Source organism: Calidris pugnax, unplaced genomic scaffold, assembly GCF_001431845.1.
Source record: "Calidris pugnax isolate Ruff unplaced genomic scaffold, ASM143184v1 scaffold113, whole genome shotgun sequence".
Lineage (NCBI taxonomy): Eukaryota > Metazoa > Chordata > Aves > Charadriiformes > Scolopacidae > Calidris > Calidris pugnax.
Window position 1 is genome coordinate 875,785 of NW_015090879.1, and position 12,913 is coordinate 888,697.

Genomic DNA, 12,913 nt, shown 5'->3' on the forward strand with positions numbered 1-12,913 from the left:
GGGGGGGGCAGGGGAGCTGGGGTGCAGGCAGGGCAGAGTTGGGGGGTGCAGGGGAGCTGGGGGGCAGGCAGGGCAGAGGCAGGGCCGCCGGACACAGGGGTCCCCCATGGCTGTGTGTGGGGACGAGGGCTCAGGGATGGATGTCTCGCTCTTCGCAGCGGAGCCCAACGTGTCCGGTCTGTCCCGGCTCCGGCTGCCTGCAGCCCTGCCGTGCTTCGTGGCAGGAAGAGGCAGGAGGGAGGCCAGGTTGGGGTGACCTGCAGGGCTTCAGGCCACCCCGGCATCCAAAGGGGATGAAATAGGAGGGAGCAATAGGAGGGGAGGGGGGGGGTCTGTGCGGGAGGCACCCGGTTCTGCTCTGGGGCACCACAGACTCCACGTTTCCGGGTGTTTGGAGTAAATCTGGGTGCTGGGGTTGGGCTGAACCCGTGAATGCCGGGGTGCTGGGGCTCGCTCTGTGTGCTTGGGCTGGGTGGGGGAGCAGATGGGGATCCTGCAGTGGATGGGGGCTGCACTGACCCCCAAAACCTGCCCGACCCATGACTGAGGGGGTCAGCATCAGCTCGGTGCTGGCAGTGTCCCAGAGCGGGCAAGGCTGTGGGACACGGGCCGGTGCCCACCACGTGCCTGTCCTGCTGCTGCCCGACATCTCTCCCTTGCAGGCAGCCCTCTTGGCCCCGAGCCGCTGCCACGGGCACCATGAGGGGTCTCTGGGCCCTGGCGCTCGCGGGGCTCGTCAGCGCCTGCGAAGGGAAGGAGCTGACGGCGGCGGAAGGTAAGGGACACGGGGAGTGGGGGCTTGGGGTCCGCATGGGAGCGACCCCCTCCTTACCCATCCCCAGGGAAAGGAGGGGTGGGCTCGGTCAGACCCAGGGATGGTGGGGCAGAGGTGGCCGGTGACACGGTGAGCCATGCCGGGTCCCCCCATGCCAGGACCACAAGCAGGAGCGCACTGGTGGCCGCAGCGGCGGCCGCGGCCCTTGGCTCCCTGCTGAGCACCGTCTGCCCGGGCTTTGGGGCTTTGCTCAGCGTCCCGTGCGGGCAGGGGGCCAAGGGAGAGCCGAACGAGCCCTGCTGTGGGGAGCCAGCCCGGGGACACCCCGCCATCGCCCCCGCAGTGGCTGAGCACCGGGAACACCCCGTGGCCCAGACGGTGCTCACGGAGGGAGAGAGCTTGGCCACGCTCCGGCCATGGGCCGCTCGTTGCCAGCTGGCAATGGAGGCAGCGCCGGCCCGTCAGGCAGCGTGTGCGGGAGCCAGGCCCGGGTGGGAGCGAGTGGGGGCTGCTCTGTAGAGGAGCCAGGGCCGCTCCGGGCAGCAGTGAGGATGCACAGAGCCCCTGAGGGGGTTTTGGCGAGGTGGGAAGAGGTTTGGCCATGGGACATGCCAACGGTGGAGGGTGCAGGGCCGTCACCATGACAGGGTGACGATGACTGAGGCCATGGGGGTCCCAGCCAAGGTGTCCCTGGCTGTGGGGCTGCGGTGTGGGGGTCCCGGCGTGGGGCTGGCCGTGGCACAGGGTGAGCTGGAGGCGGATGGTGGGGAGGAGCCGCTGGCAGCGGAGCTGCGGTTGCATCAGTCTTTGTGGGGGTGGAGCGGTGGCTCGTCCCGGCGGGGACGGGGGGCTCCCCGGCTTTGCAAGGGACCCCGCGGCCGGCACCGACACCCACGGTCCCGTGTGGCACGGCCAGCTGGCTCCCGGCCCTTCGTTAGGCAAACGAGGGTTGGGGAGAGGAGATTTTTTCCCGGAGAGAGGAGCCGGGAGAGGCTTCAAAGCAGATGGCGGCCGGGGTGATTTATGCTTTGCTTCCCACCCCCTGCCCCGCTACGGATGATCTCACTGCCGGCGGGAGGGAATCTGCCCCCGGCCACGACACGTGCCTGTGGGGCCGGGTCCGGTGCCCCCACTGCCGGGGGTCCCGGGGGTGAGGGGGCAGCTCCCTGCGCTGCCGCTGGCCGTGTGCGAGCAAGTGGTCAGCCTGGGGGAGAACCACTGTGGTGGTGGTGCCGGGCTCTCGGGCAGAGGTGGAGGTGGGCAGTGGGGCCACGGGGGCCAGAGCTGCCCCCCAGGAATGGCCGAGGGCTGGGGAAGAGGTGGGTGAGTCTTCGAGGGCCTGTGCCAGGGCTGATGTGCATGGAAACAAAACAAATTCCTCTTTCAATACCCCCGTGTTTCCTCCTCTTATCTCACACCTCCCAACATCTGGAGCATCCCGGGGCAGTGGGTTGATGCTGCTAACGCAGTCCTGTATCAGGGGGGCTGCAAACGGCACCAGCATCCCCCTGATTGCTGCTGACATGGCGTGTCCTGCGGCTCAGCCTCTCGCTGTCCCCTTGGCCGGGCTCTCGTGCCTGTCCCCTGGGGCCACCAGGTCTGAGGATGTCACCAGGCTGGGGACAGGAAGGCGAGGGGGCAGCCCTGGGTGTCACCTCCCCGCCTTGGGTGTCCGCGGCGCCCGGCCAAGTCTCCTGATGCCGATTCCAGACACGAGGCTGTTTTTGAGGCAAAACGCGCCACAACTGGGAAAAACATTTCACCTGGTGAACTTGCTGGGGGAGGTGGCCGGGGGCCAGCTCTGAACTCCCTGTCCGTCCCTTCCATCCCTTCCAAACCTGCTGCTTGGCTCCTGGCGGGCTGTTTGCTGCCGTGGGAGCCGTGTTTGCTGGATCCATGCTGTCCCGTGGCTGCCAGCAGCCTCGGGGGCTCTGGGGGGGGGGTCAGGGGGAGCTCCTGGCAGCACCCCAAGACCTGCTTGGTCTTGGGGAGCTCTGCACGGTCCAGCCCCTGGGGACACTGGGGTGACCTGCTGATTTGCCTCGCAGGGGAGCCGTGCCCACAGCTCTGGAACGAGGACCTGGTTGGGGACAAGTATGAGAACGTAACGGGTAAGGGAAGCCCCCCCCTCCTTGTCTTGCAGCCCCACGCAGCCCCGACTCCCCAGGGATGGGCTCCCCACCCTGCCTGGAGACCGTCAGCCTGCCCAGGGCTCTCCTCCTCCGCTCTGTCCTGCAGGTTTTAACCTGATTAAGAGGTTCGACCTGCTGAAGATCTCCTCCATCAAGAAGGTCCGCAACCCGCGGGGGCCGGTGGTGCTGCGGCTGGGCGCCGTGCCGCTGGTCCAGCCCACGCAGTGAGTACGGACCGGTCACCGGGTGGCTCTCGGTGGCCAAAGCACCTCCGGGCACCGTCCCCATGTGTTTTAAGGATGGAGCCTTGGCAAAACTCGTTAGGCTTTGCCCTTAACTTATGCTGGAGAGGCCAGGCAGCTCCGCAGCACCCAGGAGGGTGGTGGTCCCACCAGAGCTGGTGGTCCCAAGCTGGGACTGCCCAAGCCACCTTCCTCCTAGAAAGTAAATCCCGGGCTGCAGTGGCTGGGCTGGGTCGTGGCCAGCCCTTACGCAAGCAGGGCTCTGTGGCTGCTCTGTGTTTGCTCTCCTCCGCTTGGCAGGCGCTCGCCGGGGTCTAGACAAGCTCCAAACATCCAGAGCAGGCTCTTCTGGGTTTGTTGGGGCCACGGGGGTCTGTTGGGGGGGAAGCACACAGAGACTAGTCCTCGGCCCCACCGTCTCCAGCGCGTCCTGCCCAGCCGTGCCCGAGGTGCTGGCAGGGATGCTGCAGCGTGGCGAGGTGGGAGCAGGTCCACGTCCTCAGGAACCGCTTCGGGAGGAAGCTGCTGTGGTTTGCGTGCCTGCCTGCCTCCAACCCGCCTCGCCCTGGGGCTGGCAAGGGGCTGCACTGGGCACGGGGCTCTGCTGAGGGCGAAGGAGACCTCCTTAGATGGCTCAGTCCTTAGATGGCTTCGAGGTGGCAGATGCTCCAGGCTGGTGTTGCTCTTGGCCGGGTGCCTGCGGCAGCCCAGAGCCAGCCCTGGGGAATGCTCAGTGCAGGGGTGGCCCTGGTAGCCTGGTTGTGAGCTCCAGGTGGGCACCCATGGGTGCCCCTCCACCCCGGCACCCTACGAGGACAGCCCCGTGCCCTGCAGAGCACAGGGGGGGACCACCGGGTCTGGCCCCTGCTCCTCGTGCCTTGGTCCAGCTCCAGAGCGGTGGCTTGGAAAATTGCTGGTGTGGTGGAGCCGAGGCTGGGAAAAGAGTGGAGCCCGGAGCAAATATTTCCAGTGGCTGGGCGGGCTGTGGGCACACTGGGCACGGTCCCACCGGGGAATGGCTACCGTGCTCCCCGCTATGGGGAGGGACCAGGCTGCTATGGGGAGTGAGCTCTGCCCCACCGCCTGCGTGGGAGCATCCGTCCTGTGGGTCAGGGATGTGTGTCCTGGCTGCCTGGGGATCAAATTCAATATTGTGGCGAGAAGTGCATGTTCTCATGCTGTAACCACCCTGGGAGCGCTGTGTTTGGGGTGCATGGTGGGGATGGTGGCTGTGCCGTGGGGCAGGGGATGGGGACGGTGCCTGGGGCAGGCTGGGGATGCTCGGTCCCCTGTGTCTGGCCGGTGCGAGGGATGTGGGGCTGAGCTCTGGGGGGACAGTTTGAGCTCCCCGTGCTGGGCCAGGGTGGGAGGAAACATCTCTGCTGTCTGTTTCGTGTTTGGCTCCCGTTGCCAAAGTGCTGACATCTCCGGCTGCCCCATCCTGTGCCCCCTTCGAGGCACAAACAGCTCCAGGTCCAGGCGCTGCCAACGAGGATCTGGGGCTCAATGTGCCCTGATGGCATCTGCGGTGCCACCAACCGGGACAGACCCCGACAGGACCCATGGGGGGCTGTTGGGGTGATGCTGCCAGTGGGTGCCGTGTGGGTGGGGGTGTCGGGGCCGGTGCAAACACCAGCATCGGAGCTCGGTGCAGGGTCCGGCCGCCCCCGACGCCTTGTCCCCACAGGCAGGTGTTTCCCCACGGGCTGCCCCCCGCCTTCACCCTCGTCCTCACCTTGCTGCTGAAGAAGAACAGCACCGGGGAGCACTGGTACCTCTTCCAGGTCACCGACCGGCAGGGCTACCCCCAGGTACGGGCCCTGGGGCGATGGGATGCTCCGGTGACAAGGGGACAGCCGGGAGCCGTCCCCGAGCGCGGTGTTGTCCCCTCTCTGCCCAGCTGTCCCTGGCCGTGCACGGCCCCGAGAAGAGCCTGGAGTTTCAGGCGAGGGCACCGGGGGCCACGTTCGTCAGCGCCGTCTTCGCGGGGAAGGCGGTGGCATCCCTCTTCGACGGGCGGTGGCACAAGGTGGTGGTGGCCGTGCAGAGCCGCGCTGTCTCCGTCCACCTCGACTGCTCCTCCATCTCCTCCAAGCCGCTGGCAGCCCGGCGGCCGCTGGCCCCGGAGGGCAATGCCTTCCTGGGGCTGGATGCTGTGCGTGGCACCCCGGTGAGGGTGAGTCCCCACGGGGGTGCAGGGACACTCTGCCAGGGGTGCGGGATCCGTCCCTGCCTGCTCTTGACCTGCCGTCCCCTTCCCGCTGCAGTTCGACATCCAGCAAGCTCAGATCTACTGCGACGCCGAGCTGGCCAGGCAGGAGGGGTGCTGTGAGATCTCGGCCAGCGGGGTGAGTCCCCCCCGAGCCCCCCACCCCAGTCCCAGCCAGGCTCTGGCATTGCTCAGCACCATCAGGGTTTTCCCAGAGGGGAAACTGAGGCACGGCGAGGGCAGGTCTCTCAGCCAGAGCTCCCCTGTGGGTCACCTCCTGCCTGCGGTGGCCGGGGACACGGGGCAGCTCTCCACCAGCCCTAGGACATCACTTGACGCCTGTCCTCGTGGCCAGCGCAGGGCACGGTGTGGGATGCACCCCTCTCCTGAGTCACCCTGGGTGCTCAGGCAGGGCTGGGGATCCTGGCTCCCCCCGTGACCCCCCTGTCTCCCAGCAGTGCCTCACGGAAGCGCCCAAGACCCGTCGGCAGGCAGAGCTGATGCAGAGCAGCAACCTCATCGAGATCTCGCCGCAGTCTGAGGGCCGGGTGTACACCCGCTGCTTCTGCCTGGAGGAGCCGCTGGGCACGGTGAGCTCCGGCAGCCCCCGGCAGCCTGGCACGGGCCCCCGTCCTGGTGTGGGTCCCCATCCCGGTGCAGGATGCTCCTGGTGTGGGTCCCCGTCCTGGTGTGGGTCCCCGTCCTGGTGCGGGATGCTCCTGGCACGAGTCCCCATCCCCATGTTGGCCCCATCCCCATGTGGGTCCCCGTCCTGGTGTGGGATGCTCCCCACACAGGTCCCCGTCCCAGCACGGGATGCTCCTGGCACGAGTCCCCATCCCGGCACGGGATGCTCCCAGCCCCGAGCTGGCAGCCACGTTGCTTCAGCCCCTGGAAAAGCCCTGCCTCACATTTTCCACCACGCCAGGCTCGGTGCGAGGGGAGGGAAGGAGCTGGCGGCGGCCAGATGCCGGGGAGGGAGGGAGGGAGGGGAGGGCTCCTCCAGCCCTGCTGACGGTCTGCACTGGCCGAGCTACTGGTTTGGGGCTCAGCCCCAGGCGGGTGGCACCCATGGGTGCCCCAGGCAGGATAACACTGGGGGGCAAGGGGAGGTAGCACCCATGGGTGCTCTTCTCTCTCCACAGGAGCCAGTGAGGACCTCGGGGAGGACCAGCCTGAAGGAAGATCGTGGGGAGAAGGTGCGGGGAGGTGGGAAAGGGTGTCCCAGCCCCTCTGCCCCCGTCCCAGCACCCTTGGTTCTGCTCCCCTTCCTCCCACTGGTGCCAGGGGCCCATCTGTGCCCCGGGATGGGTCTGTCCCCTCCGTGTTTGGGAACTTTCTGCTGCTGCCAGAGCCGTGGGGGCGCCTGCAGAGGCGGCTGCTCTGCTCCCCCAAGCAGGGATTGAGGCCCCTCTCCGTTCTCTGCCGCTGCTGGAGCGATCCCAGCCGTGGCCAAGAGCCTCTTTGTTCCCTCCGAATGTCTCCAGAGCTCTGCCGGAGCTGGGAAGCGTCTCCAGCACACCCTGTGTCCCATCCCTGCGTGTCCCCAGCCCCCCAGGGCAGCAGTGACCCCACGGTGGGGTCCTGCTGGGGTCCCCGGGGGTGCAGACCAGGTCCCACAGCACGGGGACTGTGGGGGCTGCCAGCCTGGCCAGCTTTTCTCACCCTTTGCTCCGTGTGATGGGGTGACGGGGTCCCTCCGGGGACACCCAGCAAGGGGGTGAGGTGTGGGGCTGGCCCTGGCTGGGGGACGGGAGCCCAGGGATTTGGGCAACCCCATCCTGCCTGTCCCATGGGAGCAGCTGGTTTGGCTCCGTGGAGCTGTGGTCAAGCCACAAAACCACAGGAGAGCTGGTGCCCGGCCGGCCGCTCCGCTCACCTCCCCGGGGACCCGGCGGGGGGAACACGCTCCCCTCGCTCTTCCCTTCCCTGCCCTGGGCATCCCCCTGTGCCCACGGGCACCCCGGGGCTGGCAGGGAGGGATGCTGCAGGATGAGCCCCGTGGGTTTGGGGTGCCCAGGAGAGCGGGGCAGTGGCCAGGGGGTTGTGGGTGCCGCATGGGGCTGGTGCCAAACACCATCCTCCTCTCTTCCAGTGCCCCCCCTGCTCGCCGCAGATGGCCTCGGCAAATGTGAGTGTGCCACTGGGCAGCACTGGGCTGTGCTGGTGGGGGGAAATGGGGACCCTGACCCACCGGCTGGGCTGGGAGCTGGGACTGGCAAAAAAGCCACCAAGGTGGTGGCCTGGGGGTTTCATCTGCCACTCTGCCATCGCCACCAGCCCCCTGTGATTCCTGGCTCCTCCTGGCCCAGGGCTGGGCAACATCTGGCTGTGGGGAAGGTCTCTGATCCCTTCCAGATGTGGCCCCTCTCCATGGCAACCTCTGGCTGGAGGTGGGGGGGCTGATGGCGGAGAATGATGGGTGTTTGGGACCCCACATGCCCCATGGGGCTCCCAGGGTGGCACTTGGGGACAGGGTGTTGGGATGCTGGGGACGGGGCTGTCTCCTGCTGCTGTTGGGAGACAGCCTGCCCTTGTGGGGCTCCGGGTGCTGTGGGTCACCTCTCTCCTCTCTCCCTAGGTCACCCTCGGTCCCCCGGGTCCAAAGGTAGGTTTGTCACCCCCCAGGACACACAGAGCTCAGCTCCAGCAGGGATGTGGCCACACAGACCCTCGGCTGTGCCCGGAGCATCTCTGCCTGGGAGCTATGGGCCCCACGGTGGACATGGGGACACCCATGGTCCATCTCATCACCCACACCCCCCTTCTCTTTGCAGGGTGGGAAGGGTGAGCGTGGCCTGCCTGGGACCACTGGGGCCAAGGGGGAGAAAGGCGACCGTGTGAGTGTCCCCCCGTTTCCTGGACAGGGACCCCCCTCCCCTGGGGATGCTCCCTGATTCCCGGGGCTCCCGCTGCCCCCCATGGCCCCCCACCCTTGGCCATGGCCGGTGCAGACAGAGCCCCTGAGCCACCTCCCCCCTCCCGCAGGGCGCTGACTGCGTGCGCACCCACCCCGGTGGCCCCGTGCAGGTGAGACCCCCCCCAGCCCTCAATGTACCCCATCACCTGGCTACGCTACCCCTCCTCACCCCACTCCCTCCTCCTCCTCCTCCCCAGTGCGCCGAGGGGCCGCAGGGCGAGAAGGGGCAGCGCGGAGAGACGGTAAGTGATGCTCGGCGGATGGGGTCATGACACGGGGACCTAGTGGTGACCCCCCCCACCCCACGTCTTGTGCGTGCCCCAGGCTGGGACGTGGGGGTCCAGCCCCGAGGAGACAGCTCAGGGGGTGGTGGTGGGTGAAAGGAGCAGTGGGGCGAGCAGGAGGGAAGCCCCTAACGAGCCCACCCGTGGGTGCACGCATGAGCCCACCCGTGGGCACCCACTTTGCCCCACTGTTCCCACACAGGGGGTCCCGGGGGCAGCCGGCGCTGACGGGCAGAAGGTAAGTCCAACCCACCCGGGGGTCTCCTGGCGTTGCAGTGGGGCCAACTGCCCCGTGCGTCCTGCCATGGTGGCAGAGATGCCAGGAACTGCCTAAGCCAACCCGGGCAGCAGGGGAGCTGGCATGGGTGACATCCGTCTGTCCCGCAGGGCCAGAAGGGTGAGAAGGGTGACGGGGGACTGCAGGGCAAGCCGGGACGGCCGGGACGCGATGTGAGTAGTGCCGGTCGGTACCGGGGCATCCCCTGGGCACTGGGGTCTGGGTGCTGGACCAGCCCACGCCGTGGTGTGCACGGTGCTGCACGTGTGGAGTCTTCACACCCTGCTCCCCTCCCGGCAGGGCCGGCCCGGAGAGATCTGCGTGGTGGGTCCCAAGGGCCAGAAGGTAGGTGGGGGCTTGGGGGCAAGTGGGTGGGAGCCAGGGCACTCATTCCTGGTGCTGACACCCCCTCCGTGCCTTCCAGGGTGACCCCGGCCTCGTGGGACCCGAGGGGCTGGCTGGCGAGCCGGGACCCCCGGGGAAGCCAGGATCTCCAGGGATCGGTTTTCCAGGGAAGCCGGTAAGGACCCCCGTGCCATGGGGCTGTGCCAGGGTGGTGTCCCCAGCTTGGCACGCAATGGCTGTGGCTGGGCATCACCACAGGAGGGGGCGAGGTGCCCTCACGGAGCTCTGTGATGGGGCTGGCTGGTGGGCTAACGCCATTCTCTTTGCCTCTCAGGGTGACCCTGGTGGCCCCCCAGGTCCAAAGGGAGAAAAGGTGAGTGGGGGGTGGGAAAAGGGGTCCTGGATACCCCCCACCCTGCCCGAGGGCAGCTTGGCATGGCAGGCACTGCGTTGTTCCGGGGGTCCCTGGCTGGAGCCGGATCCAGCACGGCTGAGTCAGCGCTGGCTCGGGGTGCTGGGCAAGGGCTCGGCTTGAGGGGGGCGGGAACCCCTGCCTGGGGGGAGAAGGGTGCTGGGGGTGCCGAGGGATGTGGTTTTCTCCTTTGCCGAGCTCAGGCTGTCCTGTTTCTGGCTCCAGGGCAGCTCGGGAGCTCCTGGACCCGGAGGATCGCCTGGGATGCCCGTGAGTACCGGGAGCCGGGAGCCAAAGCCCGGGGTCAGGGACGGGTTTCTTGGCTCGGGGTCGGGGCTCTTGGCCGGAGCCGGGGGTGGGATCCCAGCCCAGGCGCCGAGAGGGGGTTTGGGAGAGCCGGCGGCCTCGTCTGAGGCTGGGACCATCCCGTGTCACGTCTGGGGGCAGGGATTGCGGGGTGCTGGGTGGCATTTCTGGGGCAAACCTCGGTCTCAGGGGCTCCCTGAAGCACCCCATCCCCTGTCTTCCTCCCGCAGGGACCCCCCGGTGTCCTGGGGCCGAAAGGAGATAAGGTGGGTGCAGCAGCAGGGTGGCCCGGTGGGGGCTGTGCTGTGGCCATGGGCACGGCAGCCCCTGCCAGCACCGCGGTGCCCATCCCCTGGGCTCAGGGCTGCTTGGGGTATCTCGGGGACCACCCTGAGGACTTCCCCCCCCCGAGCCCGGGGCTACATCTCCCTGTTCCCATGGGCAGGGTGAGCCGTGCGAGGTGTGTCCCACCATCTCCGAGGGGATGCTGGGTGCCACCGGGCTGCCTGGCAAGCCGGGACCCAGGGGAGCCCCCGGAGCGCCCGGCAAGGATGGGGTCTCGGTGAGTCTGAACATGGGGGGCTTGCGGGGGGGTTGGAGGGCAGAGCAGGGTCTCGTCTCAGCATCCCTAACGCCCCCTCTTTATTTCCCCCTCCCCAGGACAGACCCGGCCCTGCGGGACCCAAAGGGGACAGGGTAGGTGACGTGGGGGTGAGGGCTGGGCTGGCTCATCCCCAGCCGGAGTTGGGGGACACTGAGCCCCCTCCATCCCGTGCTGGCAGCCCCCTGCCCAGCTCCTCTCCTTCCTCCCCAGGGAGACCCTGGCATCCACGGGATGAAAGGGGAGAAGGTGAGTGTCTGTCCCTGCATCCCACCCCACGGGCAGCCCCCCCGGCCCCCCACCCTGAGCCCTGCCCTCTTGCTGCCCAGGGGGACTCCTGCCTGTCCTGTGATGCCCGTGTCCTTGCTGCGCTGCTGCGGGGTCCCCCCGAGGGGCTCGAGGGTGAACCGGCACCGGCGCCGCTGCAGCCCGGGCTACCCGTGAGTACGTGGGGCTGAGTCCCCCATCTGGCATGCCGGGGTGGGGGGGACACCCCATCCCCCCCGGGTGGGTGTGTGACCCTGTGGGGTGTTTGCAGGGTGAAATGGGGCTCCCCAGGCTGGCTGGCATCAAGGGCCAGAAGGTGAGTGACCCCCAACGCCCACCCCACTTTCTGCACCCCCCGAGGGAGCAGGAATGGCCCCAACCACGGGGTGGGGGCAACCTCAGCTTCCTACAGGGACTGACCCTGGTGTCTTGCAGGGGGACGGTGGCCAGGAGGGACCCATGGGCAGACCGGTGAGTGGGGGTGTGGGGGCTCAGGGGGGGGTGCTGGGAGCCCAGGGGGGCCGGAGCCGGGTGCTGGGGGCCGTGCTCTCATCTCCGCTGTGGCTTCTCGGTGCAGGGGCTCCCGGGAGACAAGGGGGATCCAGGCGTGCGGGGGCTCAAAGGAGAGAAGGTGAGCCCTGTGCTGGGGATGCCCTGGGACCCCCTGTCCCTTAAACCACCCCTGCTGAGACCTGTGCAGCTCAGTGCATGGGACAGCCTGAGATGGGGAGAGCGGTGGGGGCTGCAGTGCCCCGGTCCCTGAGGCCACGCTCCGACCGGGATGTCCCCTCCACAGGGCGACTCGTGTGGGCAATGCCCTCCCGTGCCACAGGCCCTCGAAGGAGCAGCGACGGTGCTGGCCGTGCCCGGGCCACCGGGGGAGAGGGGCCAGGATGGCCCCCCGGGCAGAGCGGTGAGCCCCCCCCTGCGCTCTCGGGTACCGTTTTTAGGGGATGCTGTGCCCTGACCCGTTCCTTCCTTCCCCCAGGGCAGACCCGGTGACAATGGCCAGAAGGGACAGAAGGTGAGAGGGGCTGGGGAAGGGGCTCTGGCGGGGCTGGGGGTGGGGAGTGCTGTGTGCCCCCCTGCCCTGTGCCAGCCTTGATCCCTCTCTTTGCCAGGGGGATGCAGGTAGCCCTGGGGACCCGGGCACCCCGGGCATGGCTGGTGTCCCAGGGCTGTCGGGTGAGCCTGGCATCAGGGGTCCGGCTGGCCCCAAAGGGGAGAAGGTGAGATTATTTGGGGACCCACATCCCGTCACTGGGGGGTCACCCACCCCCTCTATCCCTCTCCCATCCCAACCTCTCCTCCCATGCTCCCTCCTCTGCAGGGAGACGCCTGCGAGCCCGGTCCCGCTCCCCATGGGGACTTCTCCGACACGGTTGGCATCCCGGGAAAACCTGGGGCCAAGGGAGACCAAGGCCCCCCAGGCATCGGCCAGCCGGGCAGACCCGTGAGTGTCCCCCCCCCGCCGTGCCACGGGTGCCCCGTGCCATCGTGCCCTCCTGACCCTGCTGTGTTTTAGGGGAAGCCGGGGCTGCCCGGGGTTCAGGGTCCCGCCGGACCGAAGGGGCTGCAGGTGAGTGGGGCTATGGGGAGGGGGGCTGGATGCTGGGTGGGGGGACTGGGGGGTGCCCACTGTCCCTCCGTCTCCCTAGGGTGAGCCAGGACCGCGGGGGATCGGCCAGCCGGGACCGCAGGTGGGTGCCGTGGGGTGCCGTGCCGTGCCATGCCATGCCGTCCTGTGCCATGCCATGCCATGCCATGCCATGCTGTGCCATCCTGTCCCATGTCGTGCCAGGTGGCTCTGCCAGCTCTGACACACTCTGTTTTTCCCAGGGAGAGCCCGGGAGCTCCGGCCCACCCGGGACACCTGTAAGTAGCTTTTCTCCAGCCCTGGGAGATGGGGCAACCACCAGCCCCCCCAATTCCTGCAAGCTGTGGGGGGGGATCGCATCCCTACATCATCAGCCCCCCCTGGTGCGGGCAGTGGCAGCAGGGTTCTGGCCAGACCCCCCTGGGGACAGTGCTGTCACCACGGGACGGGGGGTGTCTGGAGGTGCTGGGAGGGAGCTAATGCCTTCTCCTGCCCCCAGGGCCCCCCCGGACCCCAGGGACCCCCAGGGATGGCAGCAGAGCAAGG

The 12,913-nt window shown here is 68.3% G+C and overlaps 1 protein-coding gene across 1 annotated transcript in view; it reads left to right on the plus strand.

The window, feature by feature from the left end:
• Positions 1-106: 106 nt before the first annotated feature.
• COL16A1 (collagen, type XVI, alpha 1) overlaps positions 107-12,913 on the plus strand; it is a 21,590-nt gene continuing 8,783 nt past the window's right edge. Inside the window, 36 exon segments of the mRNA XM_014946441.1 lie at positions 107-246; positions 585-775; positions 2,824-2,886; positions 3,014-3,131; positions 4,837-4,960; positions 5,050-5,325; positions 5,417-5,497; positions 5,817-5,948; positions 6,504-6,557; positions 7,454-7,489; positions 7,940-7,966; positions 8,136-8,198; positions 8,347-8,388; positions 8,476-8,520; positions 8,765-8,800; positions 8,950-9,012; positions 9,140-9,184; positions 9,264-9,359; positions 9,519-9,557; positions 9,822-9,866; positions 10,133-10,168; positions 10,348-10,464; positions 10,563-10,598; positions 10,717-10,752; positions 10,833-10,943; positions 11,042-11,086; positions 11,206-11,241; positions 11,348-11,401; positions 11,567-11,683; positions 11,759-11,794; positions 11,892-11,999; positions 12,101-12,223; positions 12,296-12,349; positions 12,429-12,470; positions 12,610-12,645; positions 12,867-12,911. Coding sequence (XP_014801927.1) covers positions 107-246; positions 585-775; positions 2,824-2,886; positions 3,014-3,131; positions 4,837-4,960; positions 5,050-5,325; positions 5,417-5,497; positions 5,817-5,948; positions 6,504-6,557; positions 7,454-7,489; positions 7,940-7,966; positions 8,136-8,198; positions 8,347-8,388; positions 8,476-8,520; positions 8,765-8,800; positions 8,950-9,012; positions 9,140-9,184; positions 9,264-9,359; positions 9,519-9,557; positions 9,822-9,866; positions 10,133-10,168; positions 10,348-10,464; positions 10,563-10,598; positions 10,717-10,752; positions 10,833-10,943; positions 11,042-11,086; positions 11,206-11,241; positions 11,348-11,401; positions 11,567-11,683; positions 11,759-11,794; positions 11,892-11,999; positions 12,101-12,223; positions 12,296-12,349; positions 12,429-12,470; positions 12,610-12,645; positions 12,867-12,911 — 2,748 coding nt within the window.